At 34.7% G+C, this 24,335-nt stretch overlaps 2 protein-coding genes across 5 annotated transcripts in view; both read right to left on the bottom strand.

The window, feature by feature from the left end:
• LOC121374317 (protein EFR3 homolog B-like) overlaps positions 1-8,502 on the bottom strand; it is a 76,590-nt gene extending 68,088 nt beyond the window's left edge. For all 4 annotated transcript variants that reach the window (XM_041501378.1, XM_041501379.1, XM_041501380.1 and 1 more), the window contains exons 1-4: positions 8,354-8,502; positions 5,219-5,295; positions 4,084-4,211; positions 2,614-2,764 (exon numbers count right to left, since the gene is read on the bottom strand). In XM_041501378.1, coding sequence (XP_041357312.1) covers positions 2,614-2,764; positions 4,084-4,211; positions 5,219-5,295; positions 8,354-8,360 — 363 coding nt within the window. In that variant the 5' untranslated portion in view covers positions 8,361-8,502. The remainder of the gene's footprint in view (positions 1-2,613; positions 2,765-4,083; positions 4,212-5,218; positions 5,296-8,353) is intronic.
• A 1,059-nt stretch (positions 8,503-9,561) lies between these two features.
• On the bottom strand, positions 9,562-22,364 carry LOC121375883 (replication protein A 32 kDa subunit-like). The gene is made up of 8 exons (XM_041503568.1): positions 22,210-22,364; positions 17,525-17,616; positions 15,256-15,360; positions 14,509-14,622; positions 13,782-13,976; positions 13,193-13,285; positions 10,953-11,047; positions 9,562-10,342 (listed from the first exon to the last, which is right to left on the bottom strand). The coding sequence occupies exons 1-8, from the start codon at positions 22,226-22,228 to the stop codon at positions 10,261-10,263; spliced, it is 795 nt and encodes a 264-aa protein (XP_041359502.1). The 5' UTR covers positions 22,229-22,364; the 3' UTR covers positions 9,562-10,260.
• Between the last annotated feature and the right edge of the window lie 1,971 nt (positions 22,365-24,335).

The following is a 24,335-nucleotide window of genomic DNA, read 5'->3' as shown; positions in this document are numbered from 1 at the left end:
ACGTCGGAGCAGAAATCGGGACTCGTCACTGAACCACACCTGTCTCCATCGCAGTTGAGGCCATTGTCGATGAATCTGGCACCACTGCAGTTGGAGTCGACGGTGTTGTGGTGTTAAGATGACACCTCGAACTGGACGTCTGGCACGAATTCCTACCTCACGTAGGCGATTCCGTACGGTCTGGTCGGATATCCTGCGCAAACCTGGTATTGCTGTGGCTGTGGAGGTGGCAGTAGTCAATCGTTCCCGAAGGTGGCGTACCCGGATGTAGCGGTCCTGCCCAGGGGTAGTGACCCGTGGTCGACCGGATCTAGGGAGGTCACGTGTTGATCCATGTTGCTGGTAACGGTCCCACAGTCTGGAGATGGTGCTTGGGGACACATGGAATGCCCTGGCAACGGCCGTTCTGGATTCGCCTGCGTCTAGTCGGCCGATGGCATTGTTTCTCTGCGGTTCACTGAGACGTGGCATGTCCTGGATTGTCAACTGTCGGCCAGATACAGAGGCCAGGCAAGCGAACACCCTGCACTTTTATACTGTCGGTGTTCATGTTGCACGTGCAGACAACGCACGTGCAGTGGTGACATGGTTTGCACGTGGCTGCGTTTTTGCGAATATTCACATTTTGGAACTTTATTGTACAGTAGCTGCGTTTTATCGAATGTAACCGTGGGAATGTGTTTGGGACATGCAATGACCTTATATTCACAAAGCATGAACCGGTAGGAAACATAAAATCGGAGTTATAACCCATTTGTACCCTTTTGCGTTTCTTTTTTTGAAGAGTATATTTCAGTTACAAAATATGGGATATGTGTCCCAAAACAAGAGTGGTCAGTAAGACATAATTTTAAACGAAATTAACTGATCTAAAATATCACAAAAATTTGGGGGTAAACATGAAAATAGTACTTTCCTTCTCACATATGAACATTATTTTATGTATCTACAAACATTTTAAGTGTAAACATAGGAGTAAATATTATAAACTTGTACCCACCCAACATGGTTTTTTGTCAAAAATTAATCTAGTAGTCAGAAGGCTAAACAAGTAGAATAAAAATAAAAATAAAAATAAAAATAATTTAGTCCACAAAATAAAATCAGCCACTTTCATTGATGAACAGAGGACATTTTGTTTCGATGCCGACAGTAAATTCCTCTTAAAGTTACAGTCTCTGGTTACCATATTATAGCATCATGTACAAATATGAAATACAAGCGTAAATGCACTTTTTAAAAACTTGTGTGTTCGCTATCAATGGAGATCGTCAAAAGTATACGCTAGATTCGTCGCCTGTGTCGCCATTGGTTGGCAAAGCACAAACGATCCTAGACCAACCGCGCAATTAAAACCCCCCACCTTTTTAGGTCTAAGTAATAAATAGAAATAACATATAGTCTTGATAAATGATACGTAAATCGAATACACCGACCTCCTCCTCTCCCCCTAGAGCATTACATAATTATTGACACCCCCTTAAATGTAACGCGTATGCCAACCGATGGCCACTGTTAAAATTTCAAGGCAAATCCACCACCGACCCCTGGAAAGATGTTGTACCATACCTCTATGGATATAAATATGTTTTTGAGATATGAGACGACCCCTCAATCAAGACAGTTAAATTTGTTCAAAATCACGTGAGAAGCTCATCGCCTGCGCAAATCACGTAAAATCCCAGTTCTACTGGCATCTCGCTAAATGAAGAAAAACAAAGCTGGCCATTGCGTTTGTAGTTGACTTAGATAATGTAGATAAGCCAGCATTGCCAAACTATAGCGATGTGGTGGACCGTATATGTACCAAACAGAACTGAATCATCCATTCTAAATGCTTAAAAAATATAAATATTCCAGAGACTGCAGCTTTAAACAGCTGAACAAAACAGTCCATTCATTTCAACTATTTTTATTTTATACTGTATCAAAAATAGATTATCCTACTGTTTTGCAGCAAGCTGTAATGTGTATACTAACAACCCTACTTCTGTGTTCTATTTCATTTTGGCACATAAACATTGACATTTGACTATTTAACAATTGAATAACTCTGCATGTTATACATAGAGTGAAATAAAAGCAGACTGTCAAGTTTGTGAATTATTGTTATTTTTGTATCACAATAAATACTTTTTTCTTCTTCAAAACTTGATATGCTGAGAATAAAGCAAAAGAAAGAAAGAAATGTTTTATTTAACGACGCACTCAACACATTTTATTTACGGTTATATGGCGTCAGACATATGGTTAAGAACCACACATATATTGAGAGGAAACCCGCTGTCGCCACTATATGGGCTACTCTTCCGATTAGCAGCAAGGGATCTTTTATTTGCGCTTTCCACAGGCAGGATAGCACAAACCATGGCCTTTGTTGAACCAGTTATGGATCACTGGTCGGTGCAAGTGGTTTACACCTACCCATTGAGCCTTGCGGAGCACTCACTCAGGGTTTGGAGTCGGTATCTGGATTAAAAATCCCATGCCTCGACTGGGATCCGAACCCAGTACCTACCAGCCTGTAAACCGGTGGCCTAACCATGACGCCATCGAGGCCGGTGAGAATATAGCAAATGCTGTATATTATTATTATTAAACAAGATCACTAACCGAGTTGGTTGCTAAGATTTGCAGTTCTGGCTCCTCACTCTCAAGAAGTTTCTGCACCATTTTGAGAAAGCTTTCCACAAACAGGTTAAGAGACTGGGCATGACATGACTTCAACAGCTGATCACAGGCCTCCATTGCAATAAACACATACCTGCAATACATATGTCAAAACATTAACATACTGTTATAGAAAAACCTGAAATGATCAGAGTATCAAATTAGTATTAGCAAGCTGACAAATGAGGTCAATCTTTACCATCACCTCAACTCACCTTTTAGAAAAAATAGTTAGAACAACTTTACAAAACAAAAACAAACCTGCCATATGATCTGCTACTAAAATGATGGACTGTGATAAAACAAGTACAGTAAAATACTTTTAGAACGAACATGCTTACAATAAACTACCGTTTTATTCCCATATATAGTATTAATAAATTTTAATGCATAGAACAAACTATGTATAGCAAATTAACTGTTAAAACTAACCACTTTTTTTGTCAAAATTGTGAACTGCAGTGTAAATTAGTGTATATACAGCAAACCAATCATATTTTGTTTTATCTTATTTGCATCTTATCAGTCAGTATCATTATCGGCAATGCATCCAAAATGACTGCACTGATATTGGTGATAATAAATGAAATATTAAAAAAACCCCACTAATTCTTGTGTTTAAATTTGAAAAATGAAAAATGACCGACTTCCTAAATGAAAATGGCTAACTTCTGTAAAGGTATATAATAAACTATTGCTATAACGAACTAATGTGTTGGGTCCCTTGCAGTTCGTTATAACAGTATTTTACTGTACGTTTAAGAATGATTTTAAGTAGATTCCCAACCTTTTCATATCTGTGTTGGATTAACATCATGAACGGAGCCTTTTCATGACCTCATATTAATAGTGGCAGCAAAAAATGCCATCACATCCACACTGTAATTAAATTAATGGTGAGCTGTGCGTCATCACATTACATAAGGGTTAAACGAAAAAGACAAGCATGGTGTTAATTCTCTTTGAAAGTAGGAGGCTGTTTGAGAAAAGAAGACAGTGAGGCATGTAATTGTAAGCAGACAGCAGTTCTTGCCAACATTCTCATTCCAACCAATGCATTACAAATGGTAAAAGGCTGTGGTATGTGCTTTCCTGTCTGTGGGAAAGTACATATAAAAGATCCCTTTCTGCATTAGGAAAAATATAGCGGGTTTCCTCTGATGATTACGTGTCAAAATTACCAAATAACTGACATCCAATAGCTGATGGTTGATTAATCAATGTGTTTTAGTGGTATCATTAAACAAAACCAACAAACTTTAACTTTTGCTTGCCATCATAAATCACTGGATAAATTCATATTTTAATTAATTTTCTCTAACGATTTGTCTGAACATTTTAACTTCTACATTGAAATAACACGTGATTCATATTTTCCTTTCACTAGAGAAAACTAATATGTATTTGTCTCACTCAATCTTATGCCTATGCACTTCTCTGCTAAGTCTTTGCTCCATATATTGACCAATTTTATCAAGTTTGTCAGGTGATGACACAGCAAAAAATGTTAGCTGTGCCATATTATTCTTCTGTAACCCATCCTGAAAATACAATTTATACCAGCATTACACACATATACAACCATGTACATACTACATGTATTACAAAATACAAAAAAAGTGTAATCAGGTTATCTCATCAAGAAATTAGTTTGGCATAATCCAATTCACTTTGACAGTACCGTAACTCAGGGAAAAAGACATTTGGCTGAAAAGAAGTGGGGATAATTTTAATGAGATGGTTGGGTAAAACAATACTTTCGATAAGGTTGATGTTTAATATCATTTAAGGGTTGTCGGTTATTTCTTTTACGTTCATCTGGGTATGAAAAAAAAAATCATCTGCAAACTGTGAATCGGTGAAGCCATTCTCACATAAGTTTGTGGATGATTTAGTTTTTTGGGGGGAGGGGGGTCAGAATCATGCCTAGATGAACATAAAAGAAATAACAGACAATACTTATAATTAAATTTGAAACATATGTCCTAATAATAACACTAAAAGTTCATATTTTATTAGGATTTAGTTTTTGGTTCTTAAACAATTACACTCAGTAAGACCAGGGTACCAATATAAAGTGACGTCATCAGATATGACATTCCCGGACAATGTTATTTTTACATTCATAGAGAAATTAACAAACTTGCATTGCTACGGCTGGATGAATGAGATGACGTTAAATTGTAATGACTGTAATCAGGGCTTCTAGCTTATGGTAGCTCCACTAGTAAAAAACAAGTTGTCAAATGCTGCATTTAAGTCTCTTTTGTAAATATGAATATCCTGACCCAACCCTCACCCTCCTCCCAATATTAGTGTTTTTAAGTTCTGTATCCCTCTTTAGGTGACATATTTGATTATTACTATTAGTAAAAAAAAAATATTAATTTAAAGTAGTGCTAGTGAATTTTTAATTATGGCTAGAAATTTTTTTTAATCACTGATCCCATGGATAGTGGATTTTATAAAAATTCTAGAAGCCCTCAATGTAATGGAAATTTAATTAATATGTAATAAACTGATGATTTATAGTATGATATACATGTACCTCAGGGTTAGCTGGAAAGATGTTGTCTACCAGTCTCTTGTATCTCGGCTTCAGGGCTGAGCAACAGCCACAGCACCCTAGATGGATGAAAGTTAAACCAGTGAAACAAAAACTGTTACAGTGCATTAGCAGTATTAGTAAAAACTCAAATGATAATTTATATATTTGTATGTGTGTGTACATTTCTGTATACACTGACTACAAAATTTCAGTCACAAGTTGGTGTTCTGTTACAATTTAATAATTCAACAATTTTCAAGAAGTTTCATAGCTTTTGTAGATATACAGCAGTTTTTGTAGCAGTAATAAATGTACTCAAAAATTGGTATGGTATGATCCAATATATATTGGAATTCAAGAAATAATGATATTTCCGGATGATTTCCAACTGTCAAAGTAAAGTCAAAAAACATTACATTGAAATTGTTGCAAAAAAAAGAAAAAAAAGAAAAAAAATACATTTCAATCATTTAAGATAGGATATAAATGATTATTCAATTGAATTTCGCTAATGAATCCCAAATTAATGCTCCTGAAAATAACCATCAAGTAAAAATAATAAAATCTGACAAACTTGGGATCATTATAGACTTCCTGGCTGATGTCACTGTAAACAGTTTAAACGTTAAAGTTTGTTTTGTTTAACAACACCACTAGAGCACTTTGATTATTAATTACGGCTATTGGATGTCAAATATTTGGTAATTTTGACATACATGTGTAGTCTTAGAGAGGAAACCCATTTTTTTTCCAGAAGGGATCTTTCATATGCATCATCCCACAGACAGGATAGCACAAATAACTGCCTTTGATATAACTGACCAGAAATAGCCCATTAGGCACACAGACGGAATTTGTGCATCAGGCAAGCTCTTTACCACTGGGTTACATCCTACCCGGGAAGCCCCTCAAGTACAAATCACAAAAATACAAAATGTCTTAGGCTTTATTTTAATGGTATATTTGTAGGTATTTGAATAGTCCTGCATTAAACTCAAAATTATTATTATTGTCACGTTACAATGACATTTGTTGAAATGGACCAAACCTGTATTTTCTTTTATTCCAAGTTTTTCTTCAAAATATTATTTTTATTGCAGTCATTGTAGGACATTTATGGAGGAGTAGTTTCTAATTGCAAGTTTTGTATCTTGGTTTACAATCTTTTTGTATTCTTTTCAACATTATTGCTAAAAAAAAAAACATTTATAAAACAAAATTAAAAAATTAAAAAAATTAAAAAAAATATCCAAAGCATTGACCTGTTAGTTCGAGATCAAAGTGGTGAACGAAAATGTAACTCTATTTTTCTTATTTAATCATTTGCGAATGGTCTAGCTGAGAAATGTCTACTAATTCACCATAACCGTTAATTTTGTGAATGATTTGTGGAAATACAAGACCACCTTTAAGGTTAGTAAAGCATTCTTTGTTGCTTTCAGGGTGATTATATATATATATATATATATATATATATGTATGCTTAGCCAAACAGATAGTGAACACTTTAAAGTGACAGACCCAATTTTTCACCATAAGAACCATTTTTAATAACTGAAATCAGCTATTACTTCGGTTTTGTTGTTTTATCCATTTCCATACATCCAAAATGTTTTTGGTCATCCAGGTGTTTGTAATCCCATGAAACACATTTTTCATATTTTAAAAATTTCTGATAGTAAAAGTTATGAAGACAAACTACTTTTTATTGTTATTTCCCCTCATTACAGACTAGTTTCTGTCTGTTGTAACTTTATCCAGATGTGTTACGGGTGAGTGGCTTAACCAAACTTACTGTCCATTTTCAATGGTTAAAACTTGGGTCTGCGCCTTTAAGATACAGTAGCATCCTGTCAGGTCAAATATATGCTACAGTTTCTGTCTCCTTTTAATAATATTTCAGAAGTCACAATATGCAAGTTTAATACATAATTTGCAAATTATATACTCAGTCTGTATTGTGTATTTGCTATATCCTGGAGTAATCCATAGTCGCATACCTAAGAACTAACAGTAAAGTAAACGTGAACCGAAAAGAAATAAAACAATATTATTTACACCATTTGTTATTAATATTTTACTGCAGAATTCATTTTAAAAAACAAGTTTTTTCAAATAGAACCCACTTTTAGCATACTATGTAAAACATAACGAATAATCATTCACTGCATTATTGTTACATGTTTGGAAATTTCGGTCTCTAGACCCTTATATTTGGTATTAGAGAAAACTGACTTTTCACTCATGAAAAAACAAATGTAAATCACTTATCAAAATGTTTTTCATTTTAGGCATATTCTGTTAACGGATCAGGAAGTGTTTTATTATTTGCAGTGTTCGAGATTAACAGTATCCTGATATCCCAGGGATACCAGAATTTAATTTTGGATACCAGACTTCAAGAACCCAGTATTCCACCAGGATACCAAATAATGTTGTTGTTTTTTAATCCTGCATTTTTATTTTTCGCTAAACAATGACAGTAGTCATTTACTGGTGAAGTTAAGTAACAGTATTTTTGAGCTCGTACCCAGTCTAATGCTATGCCACAACAATATCTCCCCTAACTCATACCCAGTCTAATGCTACACTGGAGCAATAGCGGCGTAGCAATAGACTGGGAACCGCTAAGTCGCTATTGTTTTTGTTGGATGTTTCCTTCCTTCAAATTTTATTTGAGATATTGATTCCATATCTGCCATAAATTGGTTAATAATGTCAGAATCACTTATAAATTACTGCTAAATAGGAATTTGTTAGTATTATTCAAAAATAGGTTCCGTTTGATTGCAAATTTAACAAATTTCACGATTGCGTTGCTGCAATAGACTGGGAATGAGAACAGTACATATTGAAATTGATATTCAGTCAACAGAGGGTAGGTAGGGCCTATGGGGTGCCTTCCCCAAAAAGAAAATAGGTTAAGTTTAGGGTTTGAGTTAAGAAAATCATACAGTAATGATAAGTGTCATCAATTTTGTCAAAAAAGTTTTTAAAATAATTACAAAAAATTGGCAGAAACACTGCTATTCGGCTTTTTTACCCGGGATTTTGACATGTCAAGGTGACGGTCTCGATCAAATAACCCTACACCAGAAGCTTTAGAAGGCATTTTTGGGTTTAATCAAAACGCACCTGCCATTTTGGCTCAGTATTCGTATTAATGTTATTTCTATTTCCACATAAGATCTCTTTGTCGAATAAAATCCTGAAAACAGACACGAAAAAAGTTAAAAATGAAAACGAAAATAAATTTTTCTCGATCAGATGTTAATCGGAATCCATTTTGCTTTACACGCCACCTAGAATCAAATTATCTCCCTTGGTCATACTTTTTCCGGTTATATTTTTACAAAAATATTATTAATTTGATTTAGGTGCTTTATAAAGAAAATATTTGTTTGGTTCTCCTTTTTTTGTGGGTGGGTGGAATAGAAGTACATCTAATTAGGTTATACTAAACGCGTGAACCGATTGATAGTGCTGCGTTTAGCTTCATTTTCATTTCAGGGGAAGCCACTCTTACAGCTATAACTACAATCATGCACCAATCATACAAGTTCACCAAAAAATAGTCTATGCACTATTATTATTGCTTGAATTAACGCATTGAGACTAAATGATAAAAATAAATGGTATTGCTATTTGATGCTGATCAAAATTCTATAGTCTGTTGCTCATTTCACAACAAATAAGAACTGAATACACATGAAGAATACTGTCACATATTCTTTACTATTTAATATAAATTTGTTTTGTACCATAATACTGTACAATCATTCCTCAAGTGGGATAGTCCTTTTACTGTACTGCAAGTGTTTTAATATATAAATATTAATGTTATCTAGACCGACACCCACTTTGAACAGTGACGAACTATTACTCGTTTATTTGGTGGCTTTTTCTTTTACAGCTGAAATATCCCACCTTTATTGGTTACAAGGTAGAAGGAAACACTGCTTAAAAATATAGAATTTGAACAAATATTTCAACTATTTTCTTATTTAAAACAATGCACACAACTTGGGCAAATGGTTTACCATCTTACACCTTGGATACATCTGTTGTCAAGGTTCTCAGCTCTAGGTTTATACAGTTCAAACAATGTAATAAAATTTGTAAAACTGTCCCTGGATGGGACTTGGTGATTGTGTCATGATCTCGGCATATAATCCATTCGGACATTTTCTCACCGCCTGCTGAACAGACAGTTCTTAGTTTACATAGATGGATAGAAAGAGTCCATTGCATTAGTTTTCAGTTCTATGTAAAATTTAACCACCACCAACAACTTCGTATAAAAGTACTTCTCAACAAACAAACAAAAAAACAAACTCAAAATGGAGAATCATAGTACATGTATTTTTATTTCTGGCTAATACATTGGTGTTCAGCATATGTGAACTGTCATATATTCTTAACATACATATATATACAGATTGGAAGTCGGGTTAATTTTTTTATAACTGTGCATGTCATATATTGTTCAGCAAAAAACATAGCCACATGTTAAAGACAAGAACTAATGGAACATAATCCATCTAAAAGAGAACTATAGTACGTCCCATCCTCCTACAAAAATGTTTTTTTTTGTAAATAATTTCAGTTTAGTTTGACATAAGAAGAAAATTAGTATTTTGGAAATGACAAAAAAACAAACCTATTTTTGTATACTATTTAGAAAACAATTGGTTCAAAAATAAATAATGTGTAATAAATTTCATATGAAAAAAGGCAATCACTCTGGGAAGGACTATAGTCTCCACCTTTTTTTGCATCAAATGTGTTTGAATGAACTAAAAACTTAAGACATGATTCATGTTTTGAAAGCCCAAAAGAAACAATGAAGATAGTATTGCAGGTAAATGTTATCTTGTACCACAAAGATAAGCTATTGGTCACCGATATCTTTTAATAACATGAACTAAACATGCTTAAAATGTTTTTATGGGTTTTTTCAATATGCTATTGATGATGATGATTAATGCATGTCGTGTTTATTTATATCTGGATCACATTCTGGAAGAATTGCACCACAGTATTCATCCATCTGTAGCCTTGTAGTGGTCATCGTCTATCGTTGAATAGATGTGTCCCTCACTGCTCAGAAATTCCACAGCATCTCTGTAACGTCAAAAAATATATGTATTATATAGATGAAAATAGCTGTATACAAAAACAAAATCCTTGAGTTTGTTGGGTCTTTAAAAAATTGGGGTTTATTACATGTTTTATTAAATCAAAGAGCAAGGACAAGATCTATTTTTAAATGATGCTAAAATGTAACAATCAGCACAAATTTGAGATTTTCCCCCATCTGATAGTAGCGATTAGTATTTAAAGAGAACATACATGAAGTATAAATATTTAAACTTGCACACAATTGGTGACGCTCCATTTAATACAGGGTTCATACACTTTGTTAATAAAATAAATTCTATGACTTTTTAAAAGCATTTTTTATTATTTAGTTTTCTGTGGGGTTTTTTCTAAAGAATATGAAAGATTTTTCTGTCATTATCATATTGCAATGTTTTTAGACGATTTACTACTCTTCTTGTATTATTTTAAATGAACCAAATTTTTAAACTATTTTAATTTTCTATTACTTTCTATGACTCCTCTCAAAACTCCAAGACTTTCCAGATCTGGAAAATTACAACTGCATATTCCACGATTTTTCTAGTTTTCCATAAACAAAATGAACCCTGTTTTTTTAAATTCATTCACATACCTAATTTCTTTTCCAGAAATATTTCTCAGTTCTTTACAAATATCATGTATGCTGGCTCCAGTATCTGAAGGGTTGTTCTTTATTATCAATTGAAGCTAAAAAAATAAACAACATATTTCTTGCAAAATCTTATAAACATGCAACTTGTGGTGATCACTGTAAAATAATGATGAAATTGCATTGACAGAATGTCAAAATGTAATGATTTTAGTCGTATACCAGTCAGAAATGAAGAAGTTTGTTTTGTTTAATGACAACGCTGGAGCACATCTGTGACGGTACATGCTCTTAATTTCTTTTCGCCTGTGGCGTTATTAATTGTGTTAGAGGGCCGTGTGCAGTCCAATAAGCACTTAAGCCCAGATGGGCAACTTGTTACGTAATACCTCCGCGCGACCGTACACACTTAGCGAGGTGCGGAGGCCATGTGGCGAGTAGTTACGTAATACCTCTGCGAGTGCGGTTTTTACAACCGTGATTTGGCGACGATGGCGACAGCCAGACTGACGATCAGAGAAAAATTATACCGACTCGGGGAGAGGTGGAATATCAGATGATAAGATTCGGTGCCGCCTTGTATCCCCAGGCGATATTCTGATTTATAATAAATAGCTAGTTTTTTTTAGATATCGAGGAGAACGAAAAAGGACGGCTCCCAGGGAACGTAGTCCGTTGGACTTTGGTAAATATTTTATTTCTGCTCTGTTGTATAACCTTGATGTGATTGATGTGACTTTAAATATTTTAATACTGTATTATACCCATATTCTTTAGACAGTGTCTTCGGTCATCTGACGAAGTAAATCGTAGTCTTACTAGTCTATATTTATACAAGTATTTGGTAATATAAAGCTTAGCCAGTCATCCTAGAAGACCTAGGTAAACTGTAGGTTATTGTCTTTATTGTGATAGGTACCAGTATTAATTCTGTGTTACAAGGTTACTGAATGAGTAGTTAAGGGTTAATTAAAAATTAACCAGTTAGGAATAGTGTGGTAATTCCTTTATTAATTAAGTTCTCCTGGCAGCGTTTCTCAATTATCACACGTTACTGAACGAGTAGTAAGGGTTAATTAAAAATTAACCAGTTAGGAATAGAGTGGTAATTCCTTTATTAATTAACTTCTCCTAGAAGCGTTTCTCAATTATCACACGTGTGGGTGTTGTGTCACGGTGAAGTGATTCGCATATTGTGTAACCTAGACACCTAGAGATTAACTAATTAAGTGATCAGTTCTGGGTTGTTATTATTGTTGTTATTAATTAACTACTGCGGCTGTACATTTGTCAGCGTAGGTTAATACAGATTCCAAAGTGTATTGTGTTTTTGTTGTGTTTTCTAGTGAACTAAACGTGCTATATTACATATACTTTATATAAGATCGTATCTCTGATCATACCTAGAGACGAGCCAACGCGGGTATATACCGCCCGTTACAGAGAGATCTAATAGATATACAGTTAGGAGAGATATTTGGACAATCGTGTTTTATTCGGTTACGGGTATTATAGAATCCCCGTGACAACATCAATTATTGGATGTCAAACATTTGGTAATTCAGACTTGTAGTCATCAGAGGAAACCCGCTACATTTTTTCTAATGCAGCAAAAGATCTTTTATGTGCATTTTCACACAGACAGGAAAACACATACCACGGCCTTTGTCCAGTTGTGGTGCACTGGTTGGAACGAGAAAAAAACCCAGTCAGCTGAATGGATCCACAGAGGTGATTCGATCCTTCGATGCAAGCACCTCAAGCGAACATTCAACCGAGCTAAATCCTGCCTCCCATTTTCTAGTAATCAGGAATCATTCCACTCTGACAAACCTATGCTATAGGTCACAGTTATAAATTATCATCAGAACAACTAGGTGGCTGTAAATAAAAGAAAGAAGAGCTACTTCAGTCTTGCAACTAAACCTACAAACATTGGTGTGCCCATGTAAGACATGTCAAAAGCTAAGTGTAAATATACTTTTTGATGACGAGTCCTAGTTAAGCCAGAGTGAAAGAATGTTTTAAATGCAGAGATCTCAAGCCTCCAGATTTCACGAAAATAATCATTTCTGGTAGCTTGTCTGAGAAAATCATGTTACATAATCTTCCATTATCATGAATACTGAAAAATGGACTCATATTCATAAATTTCTTCAGGTCTAGACATAAGTATCACATATTTTAAGTATGAACATGGAGTCCGAGGTCTGTAAACGCACTAAAATGTTCCTGTCTTTTACCTGTGACTGTAATGGGCTAAGGCCTGGTATAGTCCCACCAGTATTCACATTAGTATCCATTCGAGTTGGACCCGAATCCGAGTTGAGTGATTGCTAAATGAAAATAGGGTGCACATTAGTGGAAACAGAGACAGTAAAAACTTCATGAACATCACATAAATTTAATGTTCTAACGATATTTAACGTAAACAATAATCTAAATGTACTAGTCGGAGAGTAACTACCTTATTACTCCTAACAATATGTTTATATAATCATAGCATGGAATTAAACAGTTATGTCAGAGATCTTTTATTCAAAAGATCCCTTAAAAAACCCCAATGCATGTCAAATTAACTATGCAGTTTTACTTTTTAAAAATGTAACTTACATCATCAGCGATATGTACAACACCGCTATAACACAAGCTGTCTCTTGTTCTCAACTTGCAAACTTGTTTTCAATAAAATATAACTTGAAAATAACTGCTCGGCAATACTGTTTATCTTGCACTCATGAAATGATGTTGTCCTTCCCGAGCATTTGGCAAGATAACCAGTATTGCCCCGTAGCTCGTTGAGTACTTTCTAAATCTGCCACGAATCAATACCTGGGGTGCTGACAGGGTGATGTGTGCTTGGATAACTTCTAATAAATGGCACGTCAGTTCGTTCATGTCGGTGATGGGCATAATGCGGAAGGCAACGACACTTCTCTTTCCAGCAAACGAACGGACATGACCACAGACTCGCACATATGTGTTCTCTCTCATGGTCTGCACTCTTTCCTCGTCAGGTACACTCTCCTGGGTCAAAGACAAACAGAAATAACATCAGGGTTCGAATTTCAACACTGTACTAATAGAGGAAGGAGGAAATGTTTTATTTAACAACGCACTCAACACATTTTATTTATGGCGTCGAACATATGGTTAATGAGAGAGAAAACCTGCTGTTGCCACTTCATGGGCTACTCTTTTCGATTAGCAGCAAGGGATCTTTTATATGCACCATCCCATAGACAGGATAGCACATACCATGGCCTTTGATGTACTAGTCGTGGTGCAGTGGCTGGAGCAAGAAATAGCCCAATAGGCCCACCGATGGGGATCGATCCCAAACGGACTGTGCATCAAGTGAGTGCTTTACCACTGAGCTATGTCCCACCTTCTAAAATTGTGGAACATTTTAAACAAACATTAGTTTTATATTATATCAAGAATTATCAACATATCTGAAATACTGTCAAAAATAAGATGGAAAGCAAAGGCTGCTTGTCAATTTCAAAAATAATTTATCAACATATTTGTTCGATATCAGTATAATTACTAGTCTTACATCATTATCAACAAACTGTTTGACTTCAAGGGATGGTCCCGTCATGTCGTCTATCTCATAATCGAGTCTTGTGGGCGATTCCTTCACCGTCCTCACCAAACCAACCATAGTAATCTGAAACATGTTGGTTCTCCTTTAACGTAGCCACATACTTTAAAACATAATTTTAAAAACATATGGCCAATTTTATTTTATTTTGATGAAATATTTCCAGGGCTCACCCTATACATACACTGCCAAATTAGCTAATTTTTATACAAAGTGGCTACAGCATTTACTGTTTGGCAAATAAATTGTTCCTTAAATTAACCACATTTTAATCATTTAAAAAAAACACTCTACATATCTGAAAATTGATTAAACCAAAATTGGTTCCAGTGTGAGCCATGATTTTAATGTAATACTTGATAGTTTGTGAGACAAAAATTTAGTTTCTGCAATTTCTAAAGTTTAATAAACAATTCGGCATACTTTTCTGGTCACCCAGAGCTTGCCTTGATAACAAACATTTGGCAAAGATCAACATGTATATATAAACACATTTAATAAATAATATTTCTTTTAATTTCATGATAGTTAAATTGCCACTGTATTCCACTTTTACAATGTTCAATTTAACTATAACAAAATACATGGTACACAATGTCCAGTTATTTTTATAAATATTATTAAAACTGCCATTCATTTAATAAATGTACCATTTCTAGTCATTTAACACAAATCTCCAAGAAATGCAACCCTTCAAACCTGTTGAAGTTCAATATCTCCTGAAAAGAATTTATCTTCATCAAGTGTTGCATTGAAGATCTGAGCTACTGTGCAAGGCAAAATATTCTTTGCTCTGTTCCGAGTCTGGAAAGAAAAATAATAGAATCAGGCGTAGTTGTTTGGTTCCCGTTACTCGACCATCCCAAGATTTTTGGTACCGACCATAAACTTTTTTTTATTCTTTTTTACCAGTTTTATTTAATAATCCATTAAAATCAATCCTAATTTCCGTCGACTTTAAAAACAACAACTGCAGAGAGATGCTTACATCGCAACGTGTTCTCGAATTCATTCGGAACTTGTGAATCGGCCGAATGTCTCTCAATATCGGAAGCTTTTCATTCGGAACTCCTCGGAAGCTTTAAGATTATATGTAAAATCGCACAGTGTTCCGAATGAAAAGCTTCCGATATTGAGAGACATTCGGCCGATTCACAAGTTCCGAATGAATTCGAGAACACGTTGCGATGTAAGCCAATTCTTCCAATTCCATTTACAAAGTAGAATTAATTCAAAACAGGTGACATTATTATAAAATGACATCCCCTTAACTATTTTCATGCATTCACGATCCTGGTGTTAGATTTCAAGCCAGCTGTAACTTTAGCAGAAGTAAATGATGATGATATAATATTGTTAAATGTGTATACATGTATAATATACCTGTATTCTAATTATGATATAATATTGTGAAATGTACAGGTCTGTATTCTCATACTCACCTCCACTGATTCATTCAAATTTTACATGTTAATAACCAGATTTGATATTAAACTTTTTTCCAATGAACAAATTATAGTGTTATTTTAGTGTCATCATAGTTTATAACCGTACAGTATAGTATTAGACTTGGGTGGTGTTTACAACACCGATTGTGGTTGAACTCCGATTCGGCATGGTGTTTTTTTTGTCTATAAAATAATTAATCATTTGATTAGAATATGTATTGACAGGGCTAATTTTAAATTTTATTTTGATTTGGCAAAATCATTTCATGTAATAATTGGTATTTTATTGAAAAATAACAGTGGATTTTGCACATTTAAAGAGAATTTGGTGAATGGTTTGGCTCACCCAGAGCTAGCCCCGAAAAAGCTTTAAAAATATTAATCTGGAATACTATTCAGCAAATATTAACTCGAAAATCAATCGAATTAAAATTAGGTCCACTGGTTAATTACTATTAACTGAGGATCTAACAATGCCCCTTTGAAGCTCATGTCCAGTTGACCTTTCATTCAACCAATCAAAACCTTACTTGCAAAATCATGCCAGTGATTTGAAAAGAATTTGAAAACATTCGGGATTATGTGAAGGTATACGAAATGATTCGGGTGAATTACGACATATGTCGGAAACTAATTTGAATATAAAATTTTATATAAATTTCGTTTCAAGACAAAAAAAACAAATCATGATGGTATAGCCATAAAATCTGTTTATACTAGTATACAATCCAGAGTTTATTACTGCACTTTTCCCCCTGTTTTTTAATGTTGAAATAGACCAACAAGTCTCGCCCGATATTTTTAGAATTTGTATGCTCCCGAATAACGCTGTAACTTGTTATTTATAGATGAAATGTCACCTGGACATGGGAGTCCATGCAATGCTGGTAGACCAGTAGAGCTAATTTTAATCAGATTGCTCGAAAATGGGGGGGGGGGGAATAATTTAAAATAAAAAGCTTTCCCTACCTTCCTTAAAAATATTTTGGCATGTATCAGGAATCAAACTTTTTTTTTCACTTGGTTTCAGCAAGGAGAAACCAAAACAAAATTAATTTTAGTTATATACCGGTACCTTGAATGGTATTATTCTAAAATTTGATGAGGAAAGAAACCCAGTATATGTAAAATCAGCCATTCTCTTACCAGTCAGTGTTTCTGCCAGAAAGAAATTTTTGGGTATGGCGCTATGTTATTGAATGCAACCAGTCAACAGGGGCTATGGGGGGCCTCCTCCACAAAGAAAATGGGTTACATTTAGGGTTAGGCTTAAGAAAATCAAACAATAATGATAAGAGTCATTAATTTTGTCAAAATGTTAACTTAAAAAAATTAAAATTTGGGTATGGCGCCATACCCACTTTACCCTCTGGCAAAAACCCTGACAGTAGTACATCATATACACAATTTTTTTTCAAAATGCAAAACAGCCCCACAGATTTACTGCAAATATGACGGTTCTAAACACACAATTTCCCATAGTGTGGGTAAACCAATAATATATCTTTCATGCACCTTACTTTTTTTTCTTGTCCCTGACTAGGAGTTCCAAATCCCCCGGGAGATTGGAAACCAGGTCCTGTAGGCCCATCAAATCCAGACTGGTTGAAACCTGGAAACAAAAAATTTACAATATAAGTATTACATATATGTCATTATATAATTTAAGAATGGTTTCATCTTTAACACCACTGGCATTGATGGCAGATTGAACTTGAAATCAGATTTAAAGCTCCGGAGTGCACCATTATACTCACTGGGGAGACTCTAGACCTTGTTCAGAAAACAAATTAAAGGTTCTATGTCAAAACTGAAACCATAATATTACATTATTTTCACAATTATTTGTAATAAATAACAGGGCCTCCATGAGTCCAATATATAGGACTCAAGTATTTGAGGGTCAAACTCGACCCAGACCAGAGTATTCGACACTTACACCATATGATAATGAGACTAAGGAATAAAGGAAAATAGCATTATACATCTTACTTCCAGCACTGAACATGGATGCCAAATCATGCAATTGTATTGCATTGCACACATTAAATTTTTTCCCACCCTAAATATGGCATATGGCAAAATGACGTGAAAAAGATATAATTAAATGACAGCTAAGGTTGACGACAGTCACTTTTCGCACCCTTGCTTTGGCTTCGTACACGATAAATAAAACATATCTTACCGTAATTTCACTTGAAAACCATATTTCATAAAAGGTACAATTGTTTAATTACAATATTTTCTTCATACACATTCAGGTGCATTAGTAATGTTCAATAAAAACATTTTCAATAGCAATTTTGCATTGGAATTTTTCCAGCATTCTTAAAACGGAAAGAAAGAAAGAAATGTTTTATTTAACGATGCACTCAACACATTTTATTTACAGTTATATGGTGTCAGACATATGGTTACGGACCAGACAGTTTGAGAGGAAACCCGCTGTCGCCACTACATGGGCTACTCTTTCCGATTAGCAGCAAGGGATCTTTTATTTGCACTTCTCACAGGCAGGATAGCACAAACCATGGCCTTTGTTGATCCAGTTATGGATCACTGGTCGGTGCAAGTGGTTTACACCTACCCATTGAGCCTTGCGGAGCACTCACTCAGGGTTTGGAGTCTGTATCTGGATGAAAAATCCCATGCCTCGACTCGGATCCGAACCCAGTACCTATCAGCCTGTAGAGCCCAACCACGACGCCGGTCTCTTAAAATGGAAACGTCATGTACCCAGTTTATAGTTATTTTAAGGAGATGCAAAGTGACATCATTGGAATACTGACGTCATTTAAATTCAAAATTAGTCATATTATTACAATGTTTTGCCACATTAACATAAAAACGTCTACTAACCTAGACCCCTGCCAAATTTCTACAAGCAAACAACGTTGTTTACAGGTCGGTATTTTTTTATTTTTCATAATTCTGGCCAAAATATTAATTTTAAGTTTTAAAAGACGAAAGAAATAAAAAGTACATTTTGTCAAATGTTGGTATATATATAAAAATTACCATTGGATATCTTTTATTTATTGTGTACGAAGCCAAAGCAAGGGTCCGAAAAGTGACTGTTGTCGACCTAAGTGCTCTTCCTTGCATGGGTATAGTCAGGCTCGCAGTTGGAATAACACGTAAACTTAATCACTTGGCAATTAGGGATATAGCTACCCCTCAAAGTTAAAACATTACCCAACCTTAGAATAATTAATTATTATCCTCAGTCTTTCCTACATCCAATATTCAGAGGACCTACAATTTACGAGGTCATGATATTAGGATTACCTCTCTATATACATTTTGGGTAAGCGACGCCTACAGTTTACTTTAGTCGGTCTGACTTAGATTACCAGCTGTCCTTCCCATACTAAGCAAAACAAGAATATACATAATTAGAATACTTGAATGCCACAACAAAATACCTTTCAGTTACTACAGAGCAGTAAAATATAGTTACCTATGTCCACTGGACTAATAAAGTTCACCCAGCACAGCGTTTCCACCGCCTCTCTATACTTGCTTGCCACCCATTTCCCTATATAGAATGAACTCTCAGCTTATATGCCCTATTTGGATTTTTGGCAGCTGGGTCCCATCTTTGGCAGTCCTGTCATTTATGGATGAGTGGCGAAATAATGGCCACACTAATTCTCTAAAACTATCAACCATCTAACTAATACGGGGAACCTTCTTGGGTTAATTACTCCCCGAAATTACTGGCTTTCGATCATTAAAGTGCTACTCCAGTTGTTTCAGACCCCGGTCAAAAGTTAATGTGCAGACGGCTGTCCCCCTCACACAGACCCTTCACTGTCCTGATGGGAAACTGAATTGCTTTCAATGAGATGGATGGTCCAGGCTTGAGTCATGCAGGTAAGTTTGTGTGTTCTTTCCAATTATCATCTTTTCAGTGCTTTAATTTAATTTAATGTTTTTATTTTTTAAATATTATTATCAGTACCCCTTATTATTTACATGTGTTCAGGTTATAATTTTAAAACATAACATGCTTAAAGGGACATTCTTGAGTTTGCTGCCATTTTTAAGATGTTATCGACTAACAGATACTTTTTACCGATTGTAATTACATATCAAATATATTTTCCAGCATAACATATTAGTGGCTGTATATTAAACGTATTTCTGATCGTTCTAATATTTGTACTAATTAGCGTAAATTTCATTTTATTTCCTAAATTATTTATTTTCGTACATACGAAATTATTTGAAGACAAAAATCCAGTTTGCGCTTCTTATAAATATTCAGACGACCAGAAACACATTGAATATACAGACACTGATATTCTAAACAAGAAAATGTATTTAATATGTAAGTTTAATCGTAGAAAGATTTTATTAGTCGGACACATTTTACAATGCAGAAAACTTGGGTATGTCCCTTTAAAGGAACAAATATTTTTATGTTCTCGCTCATTCTGTAAGCGATTCAGTCAACCAACAATGTGTGACGTTACAGATTTGTGTTAATATTATGTGGCCTTTATGTGTTCCATACAAGCCGTAACACGTCATTAAAAAAAAAAAATTGGCTGGTCAGCTGACAAACCCAAATAGCAGATGACCAGTCTGAGACACGTGGAAAGTCGAAGAGTGAATTGGAAAGAAATAATAAACACTTTTGCAAGAGGGGGGATCAATGACCATGGTTTCTAGACGTTTCGTACCCAAACATGTTCGTACCATACCGTTTCGTAACCACTAGCATACCAGTTCGTAACCAATTAAATAATGTCATACATTACACCTAACATTAATATTTTTTTCAAATACACAATTATAATGTTATATTACAAACATATTGTAACATTTAGCAAAAACTTTGTTGTAATAATCACTCAGTATCTTTTATAAGCATTAAATGAGCAATTATGTGCTGTGCATCACTGAAGCATGCCGTTTCGTAACCAAAAAGCATACCTTTTCGTAACCAAAAAGCATACCAAAGAGCAAAGAGCAAAGAATATTTCGCAAGACAGATCCTCTCTTCGTACGTATATATGCTCAAAACAAAAACATTCATACACGCACACGTACTTACGTGCGCACACATAACAAAAATATAATAATATCTGATATCCCATGTTTTTGGAATGTGGACTTTTTTTTAGGTCTAGTAATGCCTACATTGTCGATATAATAATTTATCCATTTGCTTTAACACATATTTAGTATCTGTCGCAACATGTCCAATCTGCCTTTTGCTAAGTCCGAACGGACGTAGAAAGTAATGTGCACCCTGCACTCACTACCATTTGCTGTGCTATTTTAAGCAGACGATCTTATTTTGTAAAAAGGTGTGTAGGCCTACATGTTTCGTATTTTTTTTGTGAAATATTTCATTATTATGTTTTTTTATAATGATTTTTGGTATAGATTATTAGATTGCGTATTATAGATATTGAAACTTAATAAAGGTATGAAAACTGAAAGATTCTGCGCTACGTATTGTTAAATGGACACAAATATCAACAAAGGACTATTCAACATTATCGTAATCATAATGCAGTATCAGACATTTGATTTACCCTAATTTTTAACGACCCTCCCATAATGAATTTGCAATAGCATAAGGGTGACATATTTGGTAATGTGAAATAAAATCCACGCATTATAATAAGAAATAATTTTTAAACAATGACATGGATTAAAAACTAATTAAGGGAAGCCCTTGTATATTCGCTAATTATTAAAATGCAGTTGGCTTGGATTTTTTTTTGTTTTGTTTTTCATTAAATAACATGTACAAATGTGGGTACGAACTGGTATGCCGATGTTCCTTTTGTTACGAACTGGTATCCCTTTGGGTACGAACTGGTATGCTTTTGGGTACGAACCGGTATGGTTACGAAACGACCCGATACTAATGACCGTCACCATGTCACAGTTTGTGAAAATGGCGCACGATTTATATTTGTTTTTTAACTTACACGAGAACAGAACATTTCACACAGATTTGTTCGCATTTGTTAAAAACATATTTCCTTCTGTCTGTTTGCATATGTCAACAAACGATAGATGGCGCTTCCAAATGTTTATTCCAAAAATAGCCTAGCCCGCGGAGTCTACGAGCCCGACTATAATCATAACAGAACCATTTCTTTTTTAAAGAAAACGAAAACTGGTAACATCGGGGTATAATATTCATGTGTACATTACCGAGTGTAATGTACACACAACTTACCACCTTGATTCTGCCACATATTTATACACCAGCAATATATATATATATATATATATATATATATATTTATTATAATCAAATACACAAAAATAACTTTACAGTTACAGGCTACGTAAAAGTAGTCAGTCAATAGATGGCGGGAAATTTACTCATTGTCAAAGATCTGAGTTAACGAGACTTTTAAATTGTAAGAGTTATTTCCCTTCACTCATACATAGGCGTGGTATTGTCTTTTTAAAGCTACAATCCTAGGACATGTACTTCCTTTTTTAGGGCTCAGTTGGACTTTAAAAACATTTTTGGCCGCAGTTCAAAATTTTATGTTTTTTTGTTTTTGTTTTTGTTTTCTTTGTAAACAGTCCGACGCAGTTTATTTTGGCAGCCCGTCTAAATTGCTCAAATCACCTTAAAACCTTTTCGGTCGAGCACTCTAATTTTAATGTTTGGACTTAAATTTTTGTAGCACATTTTGCTCTTCGGTCTTTGACCTAACTACTAAATTCGTATTCTAAATTCCGCCCACCTCAAAATTACCCCCCCCCCCCCCCGGCCCGGACCATATAGATCGCACTTTAAACTTTTAGACCTTCGTTCAAAATTTTATGTCAAAAATATTATTAAATAGTCCGATCCTCTCTTCTTTCTCTTATTTATTCTTGGACTGTCCTTTTAAAATGCTCCAAATTATATAAATATTCGGCCGAGCAGTCAATTCCCACTATTTAATTTTTAGATGTAAATTTCAAAATTATCCCCTTAATTTTGTTCTGTCCCGGAGCAAGTCACTGGCTATCCAGAGACAGGCCCCGGGACGGACATGCTCGAAACTCTAGTGGTATATGAGCATGTTAACATTATTCGCACTCGTACAATCTCAACTTGACTCAAGTACATTTTTTAATATTTAAAACTTTAAAGTTAATTTTATAATACAGTAAAGTTAAAACCAGACAAACAATGTTTTGCCAAGTTGTAGTCAAATATTAGAAAAATTATATTACTTATGTTTTTATTTCCAATAAAGGCTATTTCAATTTTATATTAAAAAAATATGAAACAATTTGGCACCTAGCTTGCATTAAAATTGATGGGGTTTTTTGTTGTTGTTGGGTTTGTTGGGGTTTTTTGTTGGGGTTTTCGGGGGGGGGGGGGGGGGGCTTAAAGGAAAAAGGACCAATGGATCAAGAAAAGGTGGGAACATGCCCCTTGCCCTTGAATAGTGACGTAGCTCGTATGATTTTCTCTTTAATTATGACTTAATTTGTTTTATTTGCAGTAGTGTCAGTTATAATAATTATAATATTTAACATTAGAATGACGTCCATCATGTACGCCCTATGGGCCTACGGTTTTTAGATACAGTATGGAACGTTAAGTATTTTGTTAGACTCTTTGCAGAGCTTATGCAAAAGCAAAAGTTGAAATAACACTTTTTACGATAAAATAGATTTAAACAGTACAGTTCGTAGTTCATATATTCTTATCATGATGTTATAACCTTTAAGCATTTAGAAAATATCCCCGACGTGCCATATTCGATTTAAAAAATATCATGCTATCTAACTGGGTTGAAAACATATCAGATCAAAGCACAACTGCTTCGGAATTCGAATGCAGCATAACATGTCCCTACAGATTATTTATGGAATTTTTACTCGGTGCAACTAATTTTTTATGCCCCCCCCCCCCCCCCCTCACCTATTTTTTGGTTGCAAAAACAAGTCTGATGTCATGTGACACGCATAATAATCAAGAAGTATACTGTTGGAAACTGTTTAATGTTAAAAATGCCAACATTTTTAGTTACTGTTGGTAATATCTCGTTATCTGTAGCAGGTCATTAAAAGTCCATCATCATAGTTTCAAATGCAATCTTTTTTTTACTTCCACCATTATTTGCGATTGAATTAAACTACTTTGAGTCTATTTGTAGAAATACAAACTGGACGCACTAAACCAGTGAACCAGCAAACAGAGGAGAGGAGCTGCCTAGATCATGGTCCAGGCAGAGAAATTAAAGTACCTGCCCAACCATTCAGTGAACCAGAAGATGGAGGGTCTGACAAAGAACCGTCTCAAACGCTGCAGTTTCGTCCACCAAAGTCAGAGACTTATCAGAGAGCATG

Source organism: Gigantopelta aegis, chromosome 6, assembly GCF_016097555.1.
Source record: "Gigantopelta aegis isolate Gae_Host chromosome 6, Gae_host_genome, whole genome shotgun sequence".
Classification (NCBI taxonomy): Eukaryota; Metazoa; Mollusca; class Gastropoda; order Neomphalida; family Peltospiridae; genus Gigantopelta; species Gigantopelta aegis.
This window is presented reverse-complemented; position numbering and strand designations above follow the sequence as displayed.